The sequence below is a fragment of the Podarcis vaucheri genome, assembly GCF_965113315.1.
Source record: "Podarcis vaucheri genome assembly, chromosome: 3".
Lineage (NCBI taxonomy): Eukaryota > Metazoa > Chordata > Lepidosauria > Squamata > Lacertidae > Podarcis > Podarcis vaucheri.
In genome coordinates, this window is record NC_138761.1 from 18,995,075 (window position 1) to 19,012,677 (window position 17,603).

Consider the following 17,603-nt stretch of genomic DNA (forward strand, 5'->3'; position numbering starts at 1 on the left):
GCAACAAAAGCAAGTCAGTATTCACTCACCCACCTGGAACATGTTGTGATATAAAGAGGATCTCAGCAGGAAGCTAGAGGACATGCGCTGATTGCAAACAAAGAGGCGTATCTGCCCCAAAACTTTTGCACATGCAAACAGTATTGAAAGGTGGATCGTGTATAACGGCCTGGATAAAACCATGACCACAAATCATCATGAATGCACAAGAAAATGGGCTTCTATAGAGGCCTTTTGCTGTTTCTTAGGCTGTTATCCTCTTCTTATCTTTAATATACAGTGGTACCTCGGGTTAAGTACTTAATTCATTCCGGAAGTCCGTTCTTAACCTGAAACTGTTCTTAACCTGAAGCACCACTTTAGCTAATGGGGCCTCCTGCTGCTGCCATGCCGCTGGAGCACGATTTCTGTTCTCATCCTGAAGCAAAGTTCTTAACCGAAGGTACTATTTCTGAGTTAGCGGAGTCTGTAACCTGAAGCGTATGTAACCCGAGGTACCACTGTATAGCCTCTGTTCAGCCAGGGCTGCTATTCCAGCACAGGTGTAATGAATTACTTTCAGCTGTAACATCTATTAACAAGTTGGGCTGCAGCGTTCTACACAAGCTGCGATTTCTGGGGTGCATTTCAACAATCCAAAGGTAAAGTAAGCTATCAATGGATCAGTACGATCCCCACTTTCCGACAAAGAGGCACAGCTGGTCTGCCATCTGAGGCTGGATTTCATGGACACCACAGAAATGAACTGTACACCTTGCTTGCATGGGGTGGGGGTGGGGAGGGGAAACAAGCCCAAAGATCCTTTGGATCATCTCTTACTTTCCATGACCAATAATTCTTTCCCTTTGGTCTTATGGGCCCAGGCGGCAATCCAGGCCACAGTTAATTGTGTTTAAGCCCCGTTGGTTTCAAAGGGATTTAAGCAAACAGCACTGTGGACTGGGTCACAGCCCAGATTTTCAAAGCTTTCAAAGATACTGTATTTAAAAACCGCTCTTTTGGCATCCAGATGAGTTGCAGATTTTTCAACATCACAACAGCTCCCAATTTAGCTGTGCATGACAGTGCTTTCGTAAGAAAACTCTTCACCCAATGTTTGTATGGTTCTACCTGCACAGTAAACCATTGTGTAAGATCAGTAATGAGCGGTCTCTTGTTCAGAGGCGGGAGGGAAGTTTAATAAAATAGACCTGGTTGCCAAACTCTACTACTTCAAGCAGAAAATTATCCATTGTAGGGCTGACCTCCTTCCTAGTTTTCTACAAATCTTTTGGCCTGTGGTATCTTCACTCATGTCCCAGGACCAGCTACTAATTGACAATGCCTTTGGTTGGGCAAATCCCAAGTCCTGTGGAGAACCCATCAAGCTGACCATGCGGAATTCATGCTGTATTCTGAGGAAGGTCGGAAGTTGAAGTAGTGTAAAAATCAATTGTTTTATTTCAGTTATCATGTGAAGCTATCATGAAGTAGAAGATCTGTCTCCCTCTCCAACTCATCTACTGAGTGACTAACAATTAGTGGTTACAAGACAAAGGAGTGGGGTTGCTTCCAGATGGCCTGTTTTTGGTTTTTTTTAATTGGCTGGATGCAGTATCTATCTATCTATCTTTATTTATTTACATACATATACATTACATATTCAAATACTGTAGGTTTCAAAGTGGTACCTCGGGTTAAGAACTTAATTCGTTCCGGAGGTCCGTTCTTAACCTGAAACTGTTCTTAACCTGAGGTACCACTTTAGCTAATGGGGCCTCCTGTCACGGCCATGAGATTTCTGTTCTCATCCTGAGGTAAAGTTCTTAACCTGAGGTACTATTTCTCGGTTAGCGGAGTCTGTAACCTGAAGCATCTGTAACCTGAAGCGTCTGTAACCCGAGGTACCACTGTATAAATAAAACACACCATGTATTATTCAACTTTAACATTACAAATTAAATACTCACATTAGTCAAGTATTTATACACCTTTCCCTTCCCCATATTCCCTTGTGACCCCCCCCCCAATGCATGGCATCTTTAATTCTACTTTCTAATATTACTATTGCGTTTATATTTATTATCTAGCGTATTCAAAATTCCTTCTTTCATTTCATTAATCTTATCTTTGTGAAATTAATCTCTGATGGCCTGTTTTATTGTGCATCCAACCTGATTTGTTCGCACAAAGTTTGTGAAGAGGCTAGATGGTGCTGGTGCTTATTGCGTCTTGATTCAGATTTGCTTGCTGGGCCATTGTACACCACTACATCAAGCAACTGTTCCATACTTTCCAATGCATTTGTGGAAGAAGTGAGTGTCTTGTGCACCAGCTCAACTTTAATTGTGTAACTTGACTGATTCCCACTGGGAAACAGCATCGGTCTGGAAGCATCCCGGGTAAGGACTCTGGGAAAACAGAGGCCACCTGGCGGGGCTTGTTTCGGATATCAACACGCTTGTTCATCTGATGCAGTCCATCTAAATCTTCATCTTTCCAATCCACCCATTGAAAACATTTCATAGGCAATCTGAGGTATCCACAAATCCTTTTCACTGGGACAAAAGTTATGGCAGCTAATAAAAAGCTGCCCTTCCCTTCTTAAAACACGTGGGAAAGCTGCAAAAATGATACCTAAGCGGTGGTGTAGCATCAGAGATTTTGGCAGAATAAATGAGAAGAGCTCGGTGAATTAATGGCTACTGTGCCTTGCCAGAACCTGCTGCCCTGTGCCTTACGGTTGGAGGGAGAGACTTGTGCAAGCCCTTCTATGGCACCGGCAGATAGCATCACTAAAAACGCTTCCACGCAAACGACTCTGCAGGAATTCTTTGATCAGCTGCAACAGGGTCAGCTATTCACTAATATACCCAGCTTGCCTCCAAACTCTTGAGACAGAATATTGGAAGGCTATGCTGTTGCACAATGAAAGCACATTAATAGACAGGGACTCCCCCCTACTCACACGCTGCTACCCACTTCAAAAGCTCTCAGTCAAATCCTCTCCTCCCACCCAGGAAGAGATGATTTCTTGTTTTGGATGTCTTTGATGTCAGTGTGGGGTTGCTAGCCAGAAAATACAGAGCTGATTTCGAAGGCGCGGAGGTGGGGGGATTTGCAAACTACACCTCGCCATCCTTCCTAAAGTGAAGGACGCAGCTAGGACCTCAGCACAAAGAGATGATTCCAAACCCTGCGTTTGCTTCTGAGGTTGCAGTGCATTTGCAGGGGAGAAGCAGCACCACGACCCTTCGCCCAACCACTTGTTTCCATCTGCAGCCCCTTCCCCCCAGGAACAAAGGCCTGGTCAGTTCGCACACCTGTGGGCACAATATCATTGTGCCTCCTGCTGGCCCTGCCCCCTCGGTCCATGCATTCACCCAAAATTTTGAAGACAGCCTGCAGGATTAATTGGATTCGCCACCCCACAAAGAAACAGCTGCACAGACTGGTACGTAAAAAAACACACGTCGAAGAGCCCTGCTTGATCTTATCTAGCGCAGCCTCCTATTCTCACTGCGACCAACCAGACGCCCGACAAGTTTTAAAATACCTTTAACAAGGGAGAATTCTTGCATTTACTCCTTCGCAAAGACATGTTGCAGGTGCAGCTTACTCAGCTGCGGCAGTAAAGTTATTTGGAGCAGTGCTTTACAAAGAAGTACATATAAGAATGATCCCTTGACAAACATGTTTTGAAATGTGTTGGGAGCAATCTGCTTCTTTCTAAGTGGGGTCAGTGGGAGGTTGTTACCATTACAGCTCTGTTTTTTTATCTCTCATAATTGTGTACTGTTGGATTGTCCATAACCTCTAGTCAACAGTACAACAAATAGACAAGACTCATCAAGCTTCTACCATGGAGCAGATCAAAAGATCGTGGTGTAAGATAATGTCTTTCAGAAGGGTTAAGGAAAAGACTACGGGTAGTACTATCTGTGCTAATCCTGCTGAGAGTAGGCCCACTGAAATGAATGAACAGGACTAATTTAGGTCCATTAATTTCAATCCACCTACGATGAGTAATGCTTAGAAACACTCATGCCTCAAGCCTTCATGAGATGCCACCACATACTTTATAGAGCAATTATTGCCCCATAGAACCTGAAGTTTGCATTACCCACCTCTTATTTGCATAGTTCAGCCTCCATACCATTTTCTAGTCCTAGTAGAAAATGATAAAGAGACTGAATCCAGGAACCAGCTTATGGATAATAATGGAACACGTGTGATTCTTTTTGATGCTGTGATATACCTGTCAGCTTTTGCAGAATCCGTGGAGATTTTATTTTGCAAAATGTATACTTCTTTTGCTGTCCATTAGCATCGTGATGCCATAAGAGTTAAAACACTCAATTAACAATGCAATCCTGAATTCCACTTAAACCCAAAAGTGCAATTTCAGTCCAAACCCTTGCAATTCTGGAATATCAGGACATCCAGAAAGTGGTTCTTCCTTCCATGCCCCACGCTGCCTTCTTGTAAATTTGGGGTAGCAGTTACAACAGAAGTCCATGCAGGAGGAGGAGACATTACATAAGAAAACCCCAAACAGCGCACTGCTGACTACACATAAATGTTAACAAAGGACTCGTGTGGCTCTGCGGATGTCAGGTCCTAAGAAGCAAAAACACATTCCTCTCCTCTCTCTTCCTTGTTGGCGGATGGTTCACAATTTATATTTTTAGAGATCTACAGTTACATTATTGACACAAAACAAACTGTTAAGTGTGGTTACAGGCAGTCGAGTTTTATTTTATTTTGGTCCAAAAGGAGACACATAAACCTGAGTTGTGGCTCCAGAAAACAAGAATTACTCTTAATGAACTGTCAAGGAAATTCTGGCTGATATACAATTTGGCAGGCGCTGCAACCCGTACTATAACTGCCCAGGACTGTGGCAACACGACACTGGGAAGCTGTTTTACTAGATGAGTAATGAAGTGCTGAGTGAAGAGTTGGGAGTAATTATTTTGTCAATGTGTATGCGTAATGCACACATACATATGTAAGATACACACACACACACACACACACACACGAGTGTGTGAGCAGCCAGAGTTGCACTACTCCAGATGTAGAGATGCAGCTGTGATATGCTTGGCAATAACTCACCACTGGGTGTGTGCCTGCAAAGATGGATTCAAAGCACTTTTGCACTTTGAGGTCTGAATCTGCCCAGTTCCTGGTCATAAATCAGGAAAGGGCTGCACTATCCAACCTGTCAGTGGCGCACAAAGGAACCACTCTGGTGGTGGAATACAGATGCTTGGGCCAAAAGGCTCTTCACTCGCACCAAGTCCACACCGCGAGCTAGCGTACTTCTGCCTGGTTTGTTCACATCCATGGCTTTGCTCACATCCAGTTTTATGCGAGTGAGCATCATTTTCCGCTCTTGCAGTTCCAGTACAGTAATGATGCTCCATTTTACAAGTGCATCCTGCATGCACAGGTTTTGGACCGTCCTGAGTCATACAATCTGCCAGTGTGTGTTTTCACTGATCCTCTCAATTTCAATACTTCCTTAAAATACTTCCTTAAAATTGGGTGGGAGGGCGGAATATAAATGAAATAAATAAATAAAATAGCTGTGCACCTGCAAAGCAGCCAATGGGAAGCTAAGTGCTTCAGCTTATACATTTCATGTATAATGCCTCAGGTCTGCCACTTAGAATCTCAGTGCTGAACTAGACACTATGTTCACCACACAGCTTAGCTTCCCTATGGCAAATTTGCTAGCTTTGAGGCACATCATCTACTACAGGGTTCCCCCCCCCAAAAAAAATGGTGGTCTGTGGACCACCAGTGGTCCTCAAGCTTCATTCAGGTGGTTCACAGCATGTCCACATTAAATCTACATACTGATTTAAAATTGCATTTTTATTGCTTCTCTTCTTTCAAAAAAATTGCATCTCTGGAAGGCGGAAAACACACTTTCCTGCTGTGTGTGTACACACCCGTTCTCCAGTGAAATCAGTGGGCCTTCCTTCAAGTAAACAGGTTTGGGATTGTGCTGTAATCCTTTCTTCCCTTCACTGAGAGTAAGGGCTCACCCAGACTTCCTTTCGCACCACACTTAACAGGTACATTTGAAGGCCTGTGTCCAAGGAGGCGTTTTTGTCCCATCATATCCCCAGGGAAAACCCACTGTTTACCACAGAAAGAAAGAAAGAAAGCTGCTTAGGGAAAGACATGGAAAGTACAGACCTGTGCCTGGAAAGCTTGGCATAATAATAATAATGATAATAATAATGACGCCACCCATCTTACTGGATTCCAACCTATCAAGAGATGCCTATGCAAAATAAAATTATCCACCTGGGTGATTTTAATGGAAGAGTTGGGCAAAATTTCAATCTGTGGCCTAGGACAATTAGGAAAGAAGGAATTGGCAACAGCAACCAGAATGGAACCTTTCTTTTGACTATATGTGCAGCACACAACCTTGTTATTACCAACACTGTCTTTCGACAAAAAAATAAATTTAAAACATTGTGGAGGCACCCTTAGACTACGTATTTGTCTGAGCTGAAAATCGCCTCTTTACCAGAGCTATGACGAATGCCAACGACTGCTGGACAGAACACCGATTAATATGTTCCACGATGGCTGTCAAGATTATACCTCAACACTGGCTTCAAGGAAGGAAAGCAAGGCACAAAATGAACACTCAAGCCCTTCAAGAGTCTATTAAGCAGGATGGCTTCCAAACAACCATCTGCTTTCAGAGTTCCCTGATAACATTGAGGAACACTGAACCAAGCTAAAAACATCCATTATGGCACCCTGTGAACAAACTATTGAATAACAAACCAAGAAACAACAGGGCTGGTTTGATGAGAATGATAGTGAGATTGAATGCATTATTGACAAGAAAAGGAAGGCCTTTCAGATCTGGCAAAGAGATAGAAACTGTGCCAATAATAATAATAATAATAATAATAATAATAATAATAACAACAACAACAACCAATGCCAAGCTAAGGCTGAGGTTCAAAGAAGAACCAGAGAACTAAAAAACACCTGGTGGATTAAAAAAAAATGCTCAAGAGATCTGCCTGGTTTCCTGTAACCTCACCTTTCACAATGCAGGAACCACTAGAAGGCCCTTGGCGCTGGACCTCAGTGTCCGGACTGAACAATAGGGGTGGAGAAGCTCCTTCAGGTATACTGGACCAAGGCCGTTTAGGGCTTTAAAGGTCAGCACCAACACTTTGAATTTTGCTCGGAAAACATACTGAGTCTGGATGAGCCTGATTGAATGAACTGAGACTTAGGTCTTTCTAGAAATGCACGGGATTGATCTACATGACATTGAAGCTCTTTGAGCACGCCTTTTCAGTATCGCATGCTGCTGCTCCCTGTGTTCCTGTTATTAATAGATTCACTGCTGTCGGGGGGTGGGGTGGGGTTCTTTCTTCCCGAAAGGATAACGGTTCCTGCCGGCTGGAGAAACGAAATAAAAGCATTATAAAAAAAATAAAAAATGCCCAAAGTGTCTAGCTTGGCTTGTGAAGGTGTGGCTGTAATTGTGCATCTATATTCCTAGCAGCTTCTAACAGGTGTCCCATTAGCTGTGCCTGAGCTTCTGTTAGCAAAGCTGAACTGGAACCAGTGCCAAAAAAACTCCTGAAAGGAAACACACCCTGTCTGGTAGCTCGCCTCCACACAGTAGGTGACGGTGAAGAAGGCTCAGCTGCAGAGGAAGGAAGGAAGGCAGCCCACACAGTTGTTAAAGCGTGAGTGTGTGTATTAGGTAGGACCTCAAAACAGAGGAGATCTTGGAATAAAATAATAATAATAATATATTATTATTTATACCCCACCCATCTAGCTGGGTTTCCCCAGCCACTCTGGGCGGCTTCCAACAGAATATTAAAATACAATAGTTTATTAAACATTAAAAGCTTCCCTAAACAGGGCTGCCTTCAGATGTCATCTAAAAGTCTGGTAGTTGTTTTTCTCTTTGACATCTTGTGGGAGGGTGTTCCACAGGGTGGCTGCCACTACCGAGAAGTCCCTCTGCCTGGTTCCCTGTAACTTGGCTTCTCGCAGTGAGAGAACCGCCAGAAGGCCCTCAGCGCTGGACCTCAGTGTCTGGACAGAACGATGGGGGTGGAGACGCTCCTTCAGGTATACTGGACCGAGGCCGTTCAGGGCTTTAAAGGTCAGCACCAACACTTTGAATTGTGCTCGGAAATGTACTGGGAGCCAATGTTGGTCTTTCAAAACCAGTGTTATGTGGTCTTGGCGGCCACTCCCAGTCACCAGTCTAGCTGCCGCATTCTGGATTAGTTGTAGTTTCCGGGTCACCTTCAAAGGTAGCCCCACATAGAGCACATTGCAGTAGTCCAAGCAAAAGGTCTAGGCTAGGAAGTCTAGGCTAGGACTTCCCTATGCGACGTGTTAGCTTTTCAAGCTGAGGATGCTTCTCCTCTGGGATAACAGGCACATGTGTGACCGCCACCCCACCCCCCGTGCCCCACACTTTGAACTCGTACAGTCCACACAGTCTGCATTGCATCCTATTTCCCTCAATATATAAATTGCTTCTAAGGGAGGGTATGGCATGAGTATTTGCTGTTTGCTGCCATGGTTTGGCACCTCATGCCAAGGATTTTCTTCTTAAAAGCAGCGTTTAAGGAGAACAGGATGGGGGTGGGGAGCAGCAGCAAATGATGAAAACCAATAAAGATTATTGAAACCAGCAGAACAGCCCGAAGTCTCTCAGCATAAAAATAAAGCAGGAGACTAAAAGATCTGAAAGGGAAGGGAAGTCATTGCCTGGTAGGGAAATGACATCAGAATTGGCCCCAGACAGGCCTCACCTGGGCAGAGCATTCAAAAGTCAGGGAGCCACAATCTACAAGGCCCTGTCTATCTCACTCCCCAAGATGGTGGTGGTGGGTCTTTGTTTGCACAAGCAGAAAAAAGGCCTCTGGTGACGATCTTAATTCATGTGCAGATTCGTGCAGGAAAAAGAGGTCCTTCAGATACCTGAGCCTCAAACTGTTTTGCATTTTTTTAATGATTCCTATAATTGATCATTATTTGAGGTCACATCCATGGAGATCCATTGTATACAGAGATTCCATCGCTTCTAAATCTCCACTGCCTTTGCCACTTTTGTTATGGAGAAAAAGATTTACAAACTCTTGCTACAGCAATAAAGGCCGAAACTTATTTTGATGGATTATTCAATCTTGGTGCAGAGATTTTTATTCTACTACATAGCAGAACTTCCAACTTGCAGGGGCACTGGTCTTCGTGATAGAAAAGCAACATTAACATTTGCCACAAATGTCCCAAATGTTCCACCACTCTGCAACATGGTTTTGCCAACACCACCCAACAGTCATCGCCCTCTCATGCCAAACCTGAGACAAGAAAATGTGTCGAACAGTGCACCTGCTGCCATACCAACAGCAAAGCCCATCATGAAGCCCATTTTCACTCTGTCAAAGCAACTACGGTAGGTTGGGATTGGCCAAATGGTCCCTCTGTCACAGGCATCTCGACCACTCTGTGCTTCGTTAAACCCAAGTTTCCCCAACTGTTATGCATTTTAAAAGGTGGTGAGTTGCCTGATGCAATTCTCCCAAAAGTTATTGAGCAGGGTACCGCAGCAGCAGCAGCGAGAGTTCCTGTGCGCCATTTTGGAGTCCATAAGTTTTTTTGTGGTTTTTTTTTACAAAGCCTTTTAAACATTTGTTTCTAGACTTTGGGCTCACTGATTTCTTCAGGCTCTGGAGAGGGTCTCCTCACAAGCCATGAAGACTTTCCAACTCTCCCTTGCCATTTCCAGGTTTGAATTGATTGATTTCCTGGCGCCGCGCATATACCTGAGCGCAGGTGAATCAATCATGCGTAAGTGGCGGATGCTTGTACAGTGGTACCTCAGATTAAGTACTTAATTTGTTCCAGAGGTCCGTTCTTAACCTGAAACTGTTCTTAACCTGAAGCACCACTTTAGCTAATGGGGCCTCCCGCTGCTGCCACGCCACCAGAGCACGATTTCTGTTCTCACCCTGAAGCAAAGTTCTTAACCCAAGGTAATATTTCTGGGTTAGCGGAGTCTGTAACCTGAAGCGTATGTAACCCAAGGTACCACTGTACTGCATTAATTTTTGTAACAAGTGTCAAAGCAGGTTAAGCAGAGCAATAGATATCTGGACCAAAGTATACCCAGGGAGTGGGAAAACTGAGCAGGGATTTGCATCTGTATGGATGTTCCAAACAGGGAAAGCCATTCCACTGTTAGCCTCTGGCCTGGCAATTCTCTGTTCTCCTGTTGTGCTAGGAAAGAATATCACTGTTTGTATGAACATCTTATTTATTGTTCGTATGAACATCTTATTTATCATATGAATAAACTTGAATGAGGACAACGTTTGTAAAACCCCAAACCACCACCTTTTAAAAATACAGGGGACCTTGGAATTTCAGAAACAACACACACCAGATTGAGGTTTCTCTCTCTCTTTTTTAAAAGAATAAACAAAACATTTTTCTTCTTCACATGTTCTTTCCGTATCAGCTTCGCAAAAAAATCCCTTTACTCTTCAAGATCTGAGAAGACTGCAGGCTGGGTGTGCGGTGAGGGGGAAGGAAAGGATGTTATCATAAAGAAGAGCTGAGTGATTCATCTCTTCTAGAGTCTGATCCTATATTCCTGATATCAATCTGCTCTACAAAGAAATGCCATTTAATGAAACAAATCACACCCTAGACCATTCGTCGAAGGACCAATGCTACAGGTGTATTTGGTCTCTGGGAAACTCCAAGACTCCAGCGGTCTCCATTTATGGGAGAGATTTCCAACAGTCTGGTTCCTGTCCCTGGTAAATTCTTGACCCTATTTTGGAAAATTTGGGCGGTGCCTTTGTAAAACACTTTTAGTGTGGCTTGTTAGAATTGCCATTCTTAAGGAATCCTTTTGAGTCTCTAGATATCCTTCTCCCCAGGAAGGCGGGAAATGGAATATCCACCATCATTCTGGCTTTGAGATCTAACATAGGCAGAGGGGGACGCCAATGTTCCTGCTCTCTCAGAGGGAAGGTAGGGTTCCAACCTCCAGATAGCAAAAATTCTGACACCTCAAACTAGATGTATCTGAGCATATACAAAGTGCCATTTTGCCAAACGGAACCAAGCACTTTTAAGCATGTGTAGCACGCATTTGCCTTTGGCCAGGAAGCTGCAATCTTAAAATAAGCAAGTGCCTATTAGAATGCACAGAGCTTCTCTTCTAAACATGAAAGGGTACATTAATTTCTTTCATGTCAATGCATCTTAGAAAAAGCAGAGAAGTGACACACATGAGCTCATGTCGTACATGCAGACAGCTGGGCTTTACCTTCTCCAGTTCCAGCAACTGGGGAAAATGGGTGGGGGGGGACTCTTGATTGAGTCAGCAAAATCCTGCTGGTGAGAAAACTGTGAATCAGCTCTGCATGCACTACCTGCTTTCTCTGTTTCATGAGGCCACTGGTGGTCTCAACCTCCACACCATGACTGCTGTACTGTGCTCACTGTTCTCATATAAATGCCTCAAAAGGAGCGGGGAAGAGTACAGTTGTACCTTGTTTCCTCGAATGGAATCCGTTCCAGAAGTCCGTTCAACTTCTGAAAATGTTCGAAAACCAAGGTACAGTTTCCGATTGGTTGCAGGAACTTCCTGCATGCAATTGGAAGCCACAAAAGCCACATCAGATGTTCGGCTTCCAAAAAAGTTCGCAAACCGGAACGCTTACTTTTGCGGTTTGTGGCGTTCGGGAGCCAAAACGTTTGAGTCACAAGGCGTTCAAAAACCAAGTTACGACTGTATTCCCAAAGCCAGGGGGGGGAGCAGGAGGGAGCTGCCCCCCCAATCAAGTAAATCAATAAAAACACTTAACTAACTGAGGTTCTGCCCCCCCCATGAAGCCTGCCCCCCATAAATGCTGGCTATACCCATGATGCTCCATAAGGCAATTAAAAGGCACTGAGGGTAAAACAAGTCACATATTCTTGGGCCTATCACCTTTGTTTGCTCGCTTGTTTACTTATTTGTGCCACATTTCTTAGCAGTGTACAAGCGTGCAGATAAAATTAGCACAACACAGAAATACAATGTAAAAACCAACGAATGAACGTAATGAAATATAACCGAAAATATGAACCCCAAAAGCTAAAAGCAGGAAGTTCTTCACCCAGTGCTGAAAAAACCCTGTAATGTTGACAACCAGGTGTGCATCCCTTATAGAGGGTGTTACAAAGTCAGGGGGCCAACACAGAAAAGGATCTCTCTTTTGCAGAAGGCACAGCATACCTCTACTAGAGAGGGTACTTGGAACAAGGCCTTTCCTGAAGGCATAGGTCTTCAGGTATTTTGGTGCCAAGCCATCTAAGACTTTAAAAAGATAACCACCAGCACCTTAAACTGGGCTCAGAAGTCCATAGGCTGCCAAAACAAATCTTTCAAAACCTTGAGATTCCATCCCTATGAACAAGATAATGTTTGGAAAAATGCAGAGGCAACAAATTGTGGAAACTGTTCTTGGCTATCCACAAGACACTACTATCCTGGCCACTTACTGTATACAACTAGGAGGTGGGGGGGGAACTGTGCTCCTCCAGATGTTGGACTTCAACTCCCATCATTTCCAGCACAGCACAGCCAATGGTCAGGAATGATGGGAGCTGTAGTCCAGCAACAACCAGAGAGCCACAGACTCCCCGTTTCTGCTGTACAAACTCCTGTTTAGCCAAGCACCACCTTATAGTCTTCGCTCACTTACTGCCAAGCACTTACCAATAAGCACCATTTAAATCAGCAAAACAGAAGACTAAATGACTAGAGGCTTCTTTAAAAAGAAAGAAAGAAAGCAACTACTGCCAACTGACTCATGAAATGACAGTTCTGTAACTTCCAAAAACACAGCTCCCGCTCCCAAATTTTTACGTGAGTTGATGCAAGGCCTCCCGGTACCAACTGTTCAAGGACGTAGCCCTGATAATGTGCTGTGACCTCATTCTATTATATTAGCACACAGCTGAAACTGTACCATTAGTAACAAGATCAGCCATTTCCTTGGGAGCAATTAGCCCAGGTTCCTTGTTGATTGACATGCCATCTGTGTGTGTGTGTGGGTTGTTGTTTTTTTCCAGACGAGGAAAAGCAACTCCATTTCGTGGCCCCCCCCTTGACGTTACTGCACTAATATGCACCCTCCTGCACTTCGTGATATTTTTAGCCATGCAGAAGTACCTCTTTTGAAATAGCTGCTGTTTCCCAGGCAGTGAGGAGAGAACCGCTTGTTCTGGGTGAAAGCATGTGGTTTGGAGACATGGCATGATGCAAGACAAGGCAACGGGACCTGTGTGCATCATCAGGAAGACCTGAAAACCAGAAAAGGGAAAAATAATTAAATGTGGCGGGCAAAGCGTTTGCTGGCAGATTCAAACTTCATTAATCTGAACCACGTTGATTAAGTACCCACGACTCTGGGTTCATAATCAGGGCATCGAACAAGACAAAACTCAAGAGCTGGCTAAGGGCCAGTTCAGGCATTAAATAACAACAAACTCAGTGTAATGCCCAGGTATTATTATTATTATTATTATTATTATTATTATTATTATTATTATTATTATTACAATTTGTATTGTACATCCGTAGATCTCAGGGCAGTTCACAACATAAAATTGCAATATAAAAAACACAAAAATACATAACAAAAACATGACAAGCCACATTTTGAAATTTTGTACTAATTTGTCTTCTTTCTCGTTATAGTGCTTTAGACACTCTTTAGCTATGAAAATGGGTCTAAAATATTTTAAATAAATTACATCTATATGGTGTACGCTCAAGAATGAACCATAACCAATCACAGTATGATACTTAGATTTCCAAACACCTCTTTTCACATCTACATTTTACATTTTTAGGTTGAGTCCGTTGAGAAGCCCCTGAGGGCAGAACTAAGAATCATTATGATTAGTGGAGGAGGCCAGAGCTCAGAATCTGAGCACATGCATTTTATGCAGAAGATTGCAGGATCAGACCTTGGTATCTCCACATTAAAAGAATCGGGTACGGGACTTATATTCACATGTGGTGGAGGTGTAAATATGTACATTTTTTTAGGCAAACAGTGTTTCAGGAGATAACAGAAATCACTGGGTTAAAGCTGACCAAAATTCCAGAGGTAGCATAATTATCAATTTATGATGGGGTGGAAGGTTCGCAGGCTATGAAGGACTTGCTCACAAATTTATTGACAGTTGCATGAATTATGATAGCTAGGAAGTGGAAGGGGCAAGCAGAATATAAAATGGAAGCATGGCATAACGAGGTGTGGGATTTGGCTATTAATGATAAATTAACATGTGCTATTAAGGTATGACGGGGAATGTGCAGGAGAAATGGTTCTCATAAAACTTAGGGAAGTGCTGGGTGAGATCCCATGGACAACAATACTAAAAGGAAAGGGAGTTCATGATGGCTGGGAGTTTGTTAAGAGGGAGATAGTAAAAGCACAACGTCAGGCAATACCAATGAGACGGAAACATGGAAGGTGCCTAAAGAAGCCAGGGTGGCTATCTAAAGAACTTTTAACTGAATTAAGATTAAAAAAGGATGTGTACAAAAAATGGAAAAGGGGGGAAACCACCAAAGAGGAATTCAAACAAATAGCCAGCACGTGTAGACACAAAGTCAGAAAAGCTAAAGCACAGAATGAACTCAGGCTTGCTAGAGAGGTTAAAAGCAACAAAAAAGGCTTTTGTGGGTATGTTCGTAGCAAAAGGAAGAACAAAGAAACAGTGGGGTCACTCAGAGGAGAAGATGGTGAAATGCAAACAGGGGACACAGAAAGGGCTGAACTCCTCAATGCCTTCTTTGCCTCAGTCTTCTCCGATAAAGAAAACAATGCCTGACCTGAAGAATTTGGAGCAAATGATTCAGCAAAGGAAACACAGCCCAGAATAACTAAGGAGATAGTACAAGAATATTTGGCTAGTTTAGATGTATTCAAGTCTCCAGGGCCAGATGAACTGCATCCAAGAGTATTAAAAGAACTGGCAGATGTGATCTCAGAACCACTGGCAGTCATCTTTGAGAATTCCTGGAGAACAGGCGAAGTCCCGGCAGACTGGAGGAGGGCAAATGTTGTCCCTATTTTCAAAAAGGGGAAAAGAGAGGACCCAAATAATTACCGCCCAGTCAGTCTGACATCAATAGCAGGGAAGATTCTGGAGCAGATCATTAAGCAAACAGTCTGTGAGCACCTAGAAAGGAATGCTGTGATCACCAATAGTCAGCATGGATTTCTGAAAAATAAGTCATGTCAGACTAACCTGATCTCGTTTTTTGACAGAATTACAAGCCTGGTAGATGAAGGGAACGCAGTGGATGTAGCCTACCTTGATTTCAGCAAGGCATTTGACAAGGTGCCCCATGATATTCTTGTAAAGAAGCTGGTAAAATGCGGTCTTGACTATGCTACCACTCAGTGGATTTGTAACTGGCTGACTGACCGAACCCAAAGGGTGCTCATCAATGGTTCCTCTTCATCCTGGAGAAGAGTGACTAGTGGGGTGCCACAGGGTTCTGTCTTGGGCCCGGTCTTATTCAACATCTTTATCAACGACTTGGATGATGGACTCAAGGGCATCCTGATCAAATTTGCAGATGACACCAAACTGGGAGGGGTGGCTAACACCCCAGAGGACAGGATCACACTTCAAAACGACCTTGACAGATTAGAGAACTGGGCAAAAATAAACAAGATGAACTTTAACAGGGAGAAATGTAAAGTATTGCACTTGGGCAAAAAAAATGAGAGGCACAAATACAAGATGGGTGACACCTGGCTTGAGAGCAGTACATGTGAAAAGGATCTAGGAGTCTTGGTTGACCACAAACTTGACATGAGCCAACAGTGTGACGCGGCAGCTAAAAAAGCCAATGCAATTCTGGGCTGCAGCAATAGGAGTATAGCATCTAGATCAAGGGAAGTAATAGTGCCACTGTATTCTGCTCTGGTCAGACCACACCTGGAGTACTGTGTCCAGTTCTGGGCACCACAATTCAAGAAGGACACTGACAAACTGGAACGTGTCCAGAGGAGGGCAACCAAAATGGTCCAAGGCCTGGAAACGATGCCTTATGAGGAACGGCTAAGGGAGCTGGGCATGTTTAGCCTGGAGAAGAGGAGGTTAAGGGGTGATATGATAGCCATGTTCAAATATATAAAAGGATGTCACATAGAGGAGGGAGAAAGGTTGTTTTCTGCTGCTCCGGAGAAGCGGACACGGAGCAATGGATCCAAACTACAAGAAAGAAGATTCCACCTAAACATTAGGAAGAACTTCCTGACAGTAAGAGCTGTTCGACAGTGGAATTTGCTGCCAAGGAGTGTGGTGGAGTCTCCTACTTTGGAGGTCTTTAAGCAGAGGCTTGACAACCATATGTCAGGAGTGCTCTGATGGTGTTTCCTGCTTGGCGGGGGGTTGGACTCGATGGCCCTTGTGGTCTCTTCCAACTCTATGATTCTATGATTCTATGATTCTATGAGATATGGAAGGTGTTTGTGGAATTTGTGCTGTTAAAACGGAAAGGGGTCAAACCATCGCAAGAAGTGTTGAAATTCTGGGAGGTTGGATAGTTACAATAGAATGGTCCCGGGGGTGGGTTGCACACTTTTTAATAATTTATTTATTATTATTACTTTTCTGTAAGTAAGTAAGTAAATAAATAAATAAATAAGCCAGCCAGGCAGCTAGCAGGTGATGAGGAAAGGCTCTCTGCCAGAGACCCTGGTCATCCACTGCTAGTCTGAGTAGGCAGCTGGGAAAATGGTCTGACCCACAGCAGGTTCCTTTGCTTATCTCTATTTGTGAGGGCGGGCATAGTAACAGGTGTGCTCACACTGCAGTTATTAAGGGGATCCGGTGAATATCCCTGCACACCAAACATGTCTGGCGCAAGAGGGCTTAGCTGTTTTCCTGCTCATCCACAACACTGACAGGTGTGATGGAGAGCTCACCTCAAAAGGTCTGCTTATCGCTTTTTCCTGTTGCAGCATGGGAAATGACCAAGGACATAAGGAAAGGGTACTTCCACCATTTCTTTTTCGATGCTGATATCATCCGTGGCACCTATTGCTAACTTCCTCCAGCCCCCACTGCTAGAGCACCTATGTCTGCAGGATGATGGGCAAGCTTTTCCCAACTTGGAGATGCAAGGGGGGGGGCTGCATCTGTTGATTTTCGGCTTGTAGCTCAGAAACAATGATAAGCTTTGCCTGCCGCAAGGGCAGCTTTATCCCTGGAGAGTTTGGTGAGCAGCCTCAAATCTTACCGGCACCTGAGTGCAAATACAGTCAAACCTTGGTTCCTGAACGGCTTAGGTGACGAACAAATCGGCTCCCAAACGCCGAAAATCTGGAAGTAAGTGTTTCGGTTTTCGGAAACTGAACGTCTAGCGCAGCTTCCGCTTGAGTGCAGGAAGCTCCTGCAGCCAATTGGAAACCTCACCTTGGTTTTTGAACTGTTTTGGGAGTCGAACAGACTTCTGGAACGGATTACGTTCAAGAACCAAGGTTTCACTGCACTTACACAGAGGGTGTGTGCAT

The 17,603-nt window shown here is 43.9% G+C and overlaps 1 protein-coding gene across 14 annotated transcripts in view; it reads right to left on the reverse strand.

Moving 5' to 3' along the window:
- LOC309529624 (uncharacterized protein) overlaps window positions 1-17,603 on the reverse strand; it is a 304,631-nt gene that overhangs the window by 103,843 nt on the left and 183,185 nt on the right. For 13 of the 14 annotated variants that reach the window (XR_014218205.1, XR_014218206.1, XR_014218207.1 and 10 more), the window contains one exon: window positions 13,232-13,362. Coding sequence is in view for 1 of the 14 variants with exons in the window: in XM_082218032.1 (XP_082074158.1) it covers window positions 7,321-7,428; window positions 13,232-13,362 (239 nt within the window). In the remaining 13 variants the exon portion in view is untranslated. Of the gene's footprint in view, window positions 1-7,025; window positions 7,429-13,231; window positions 13,363-17,603 lie in introns of those variants that run through there. The other variant, XM_082218032.1, reaches the window with a different exon arrangement.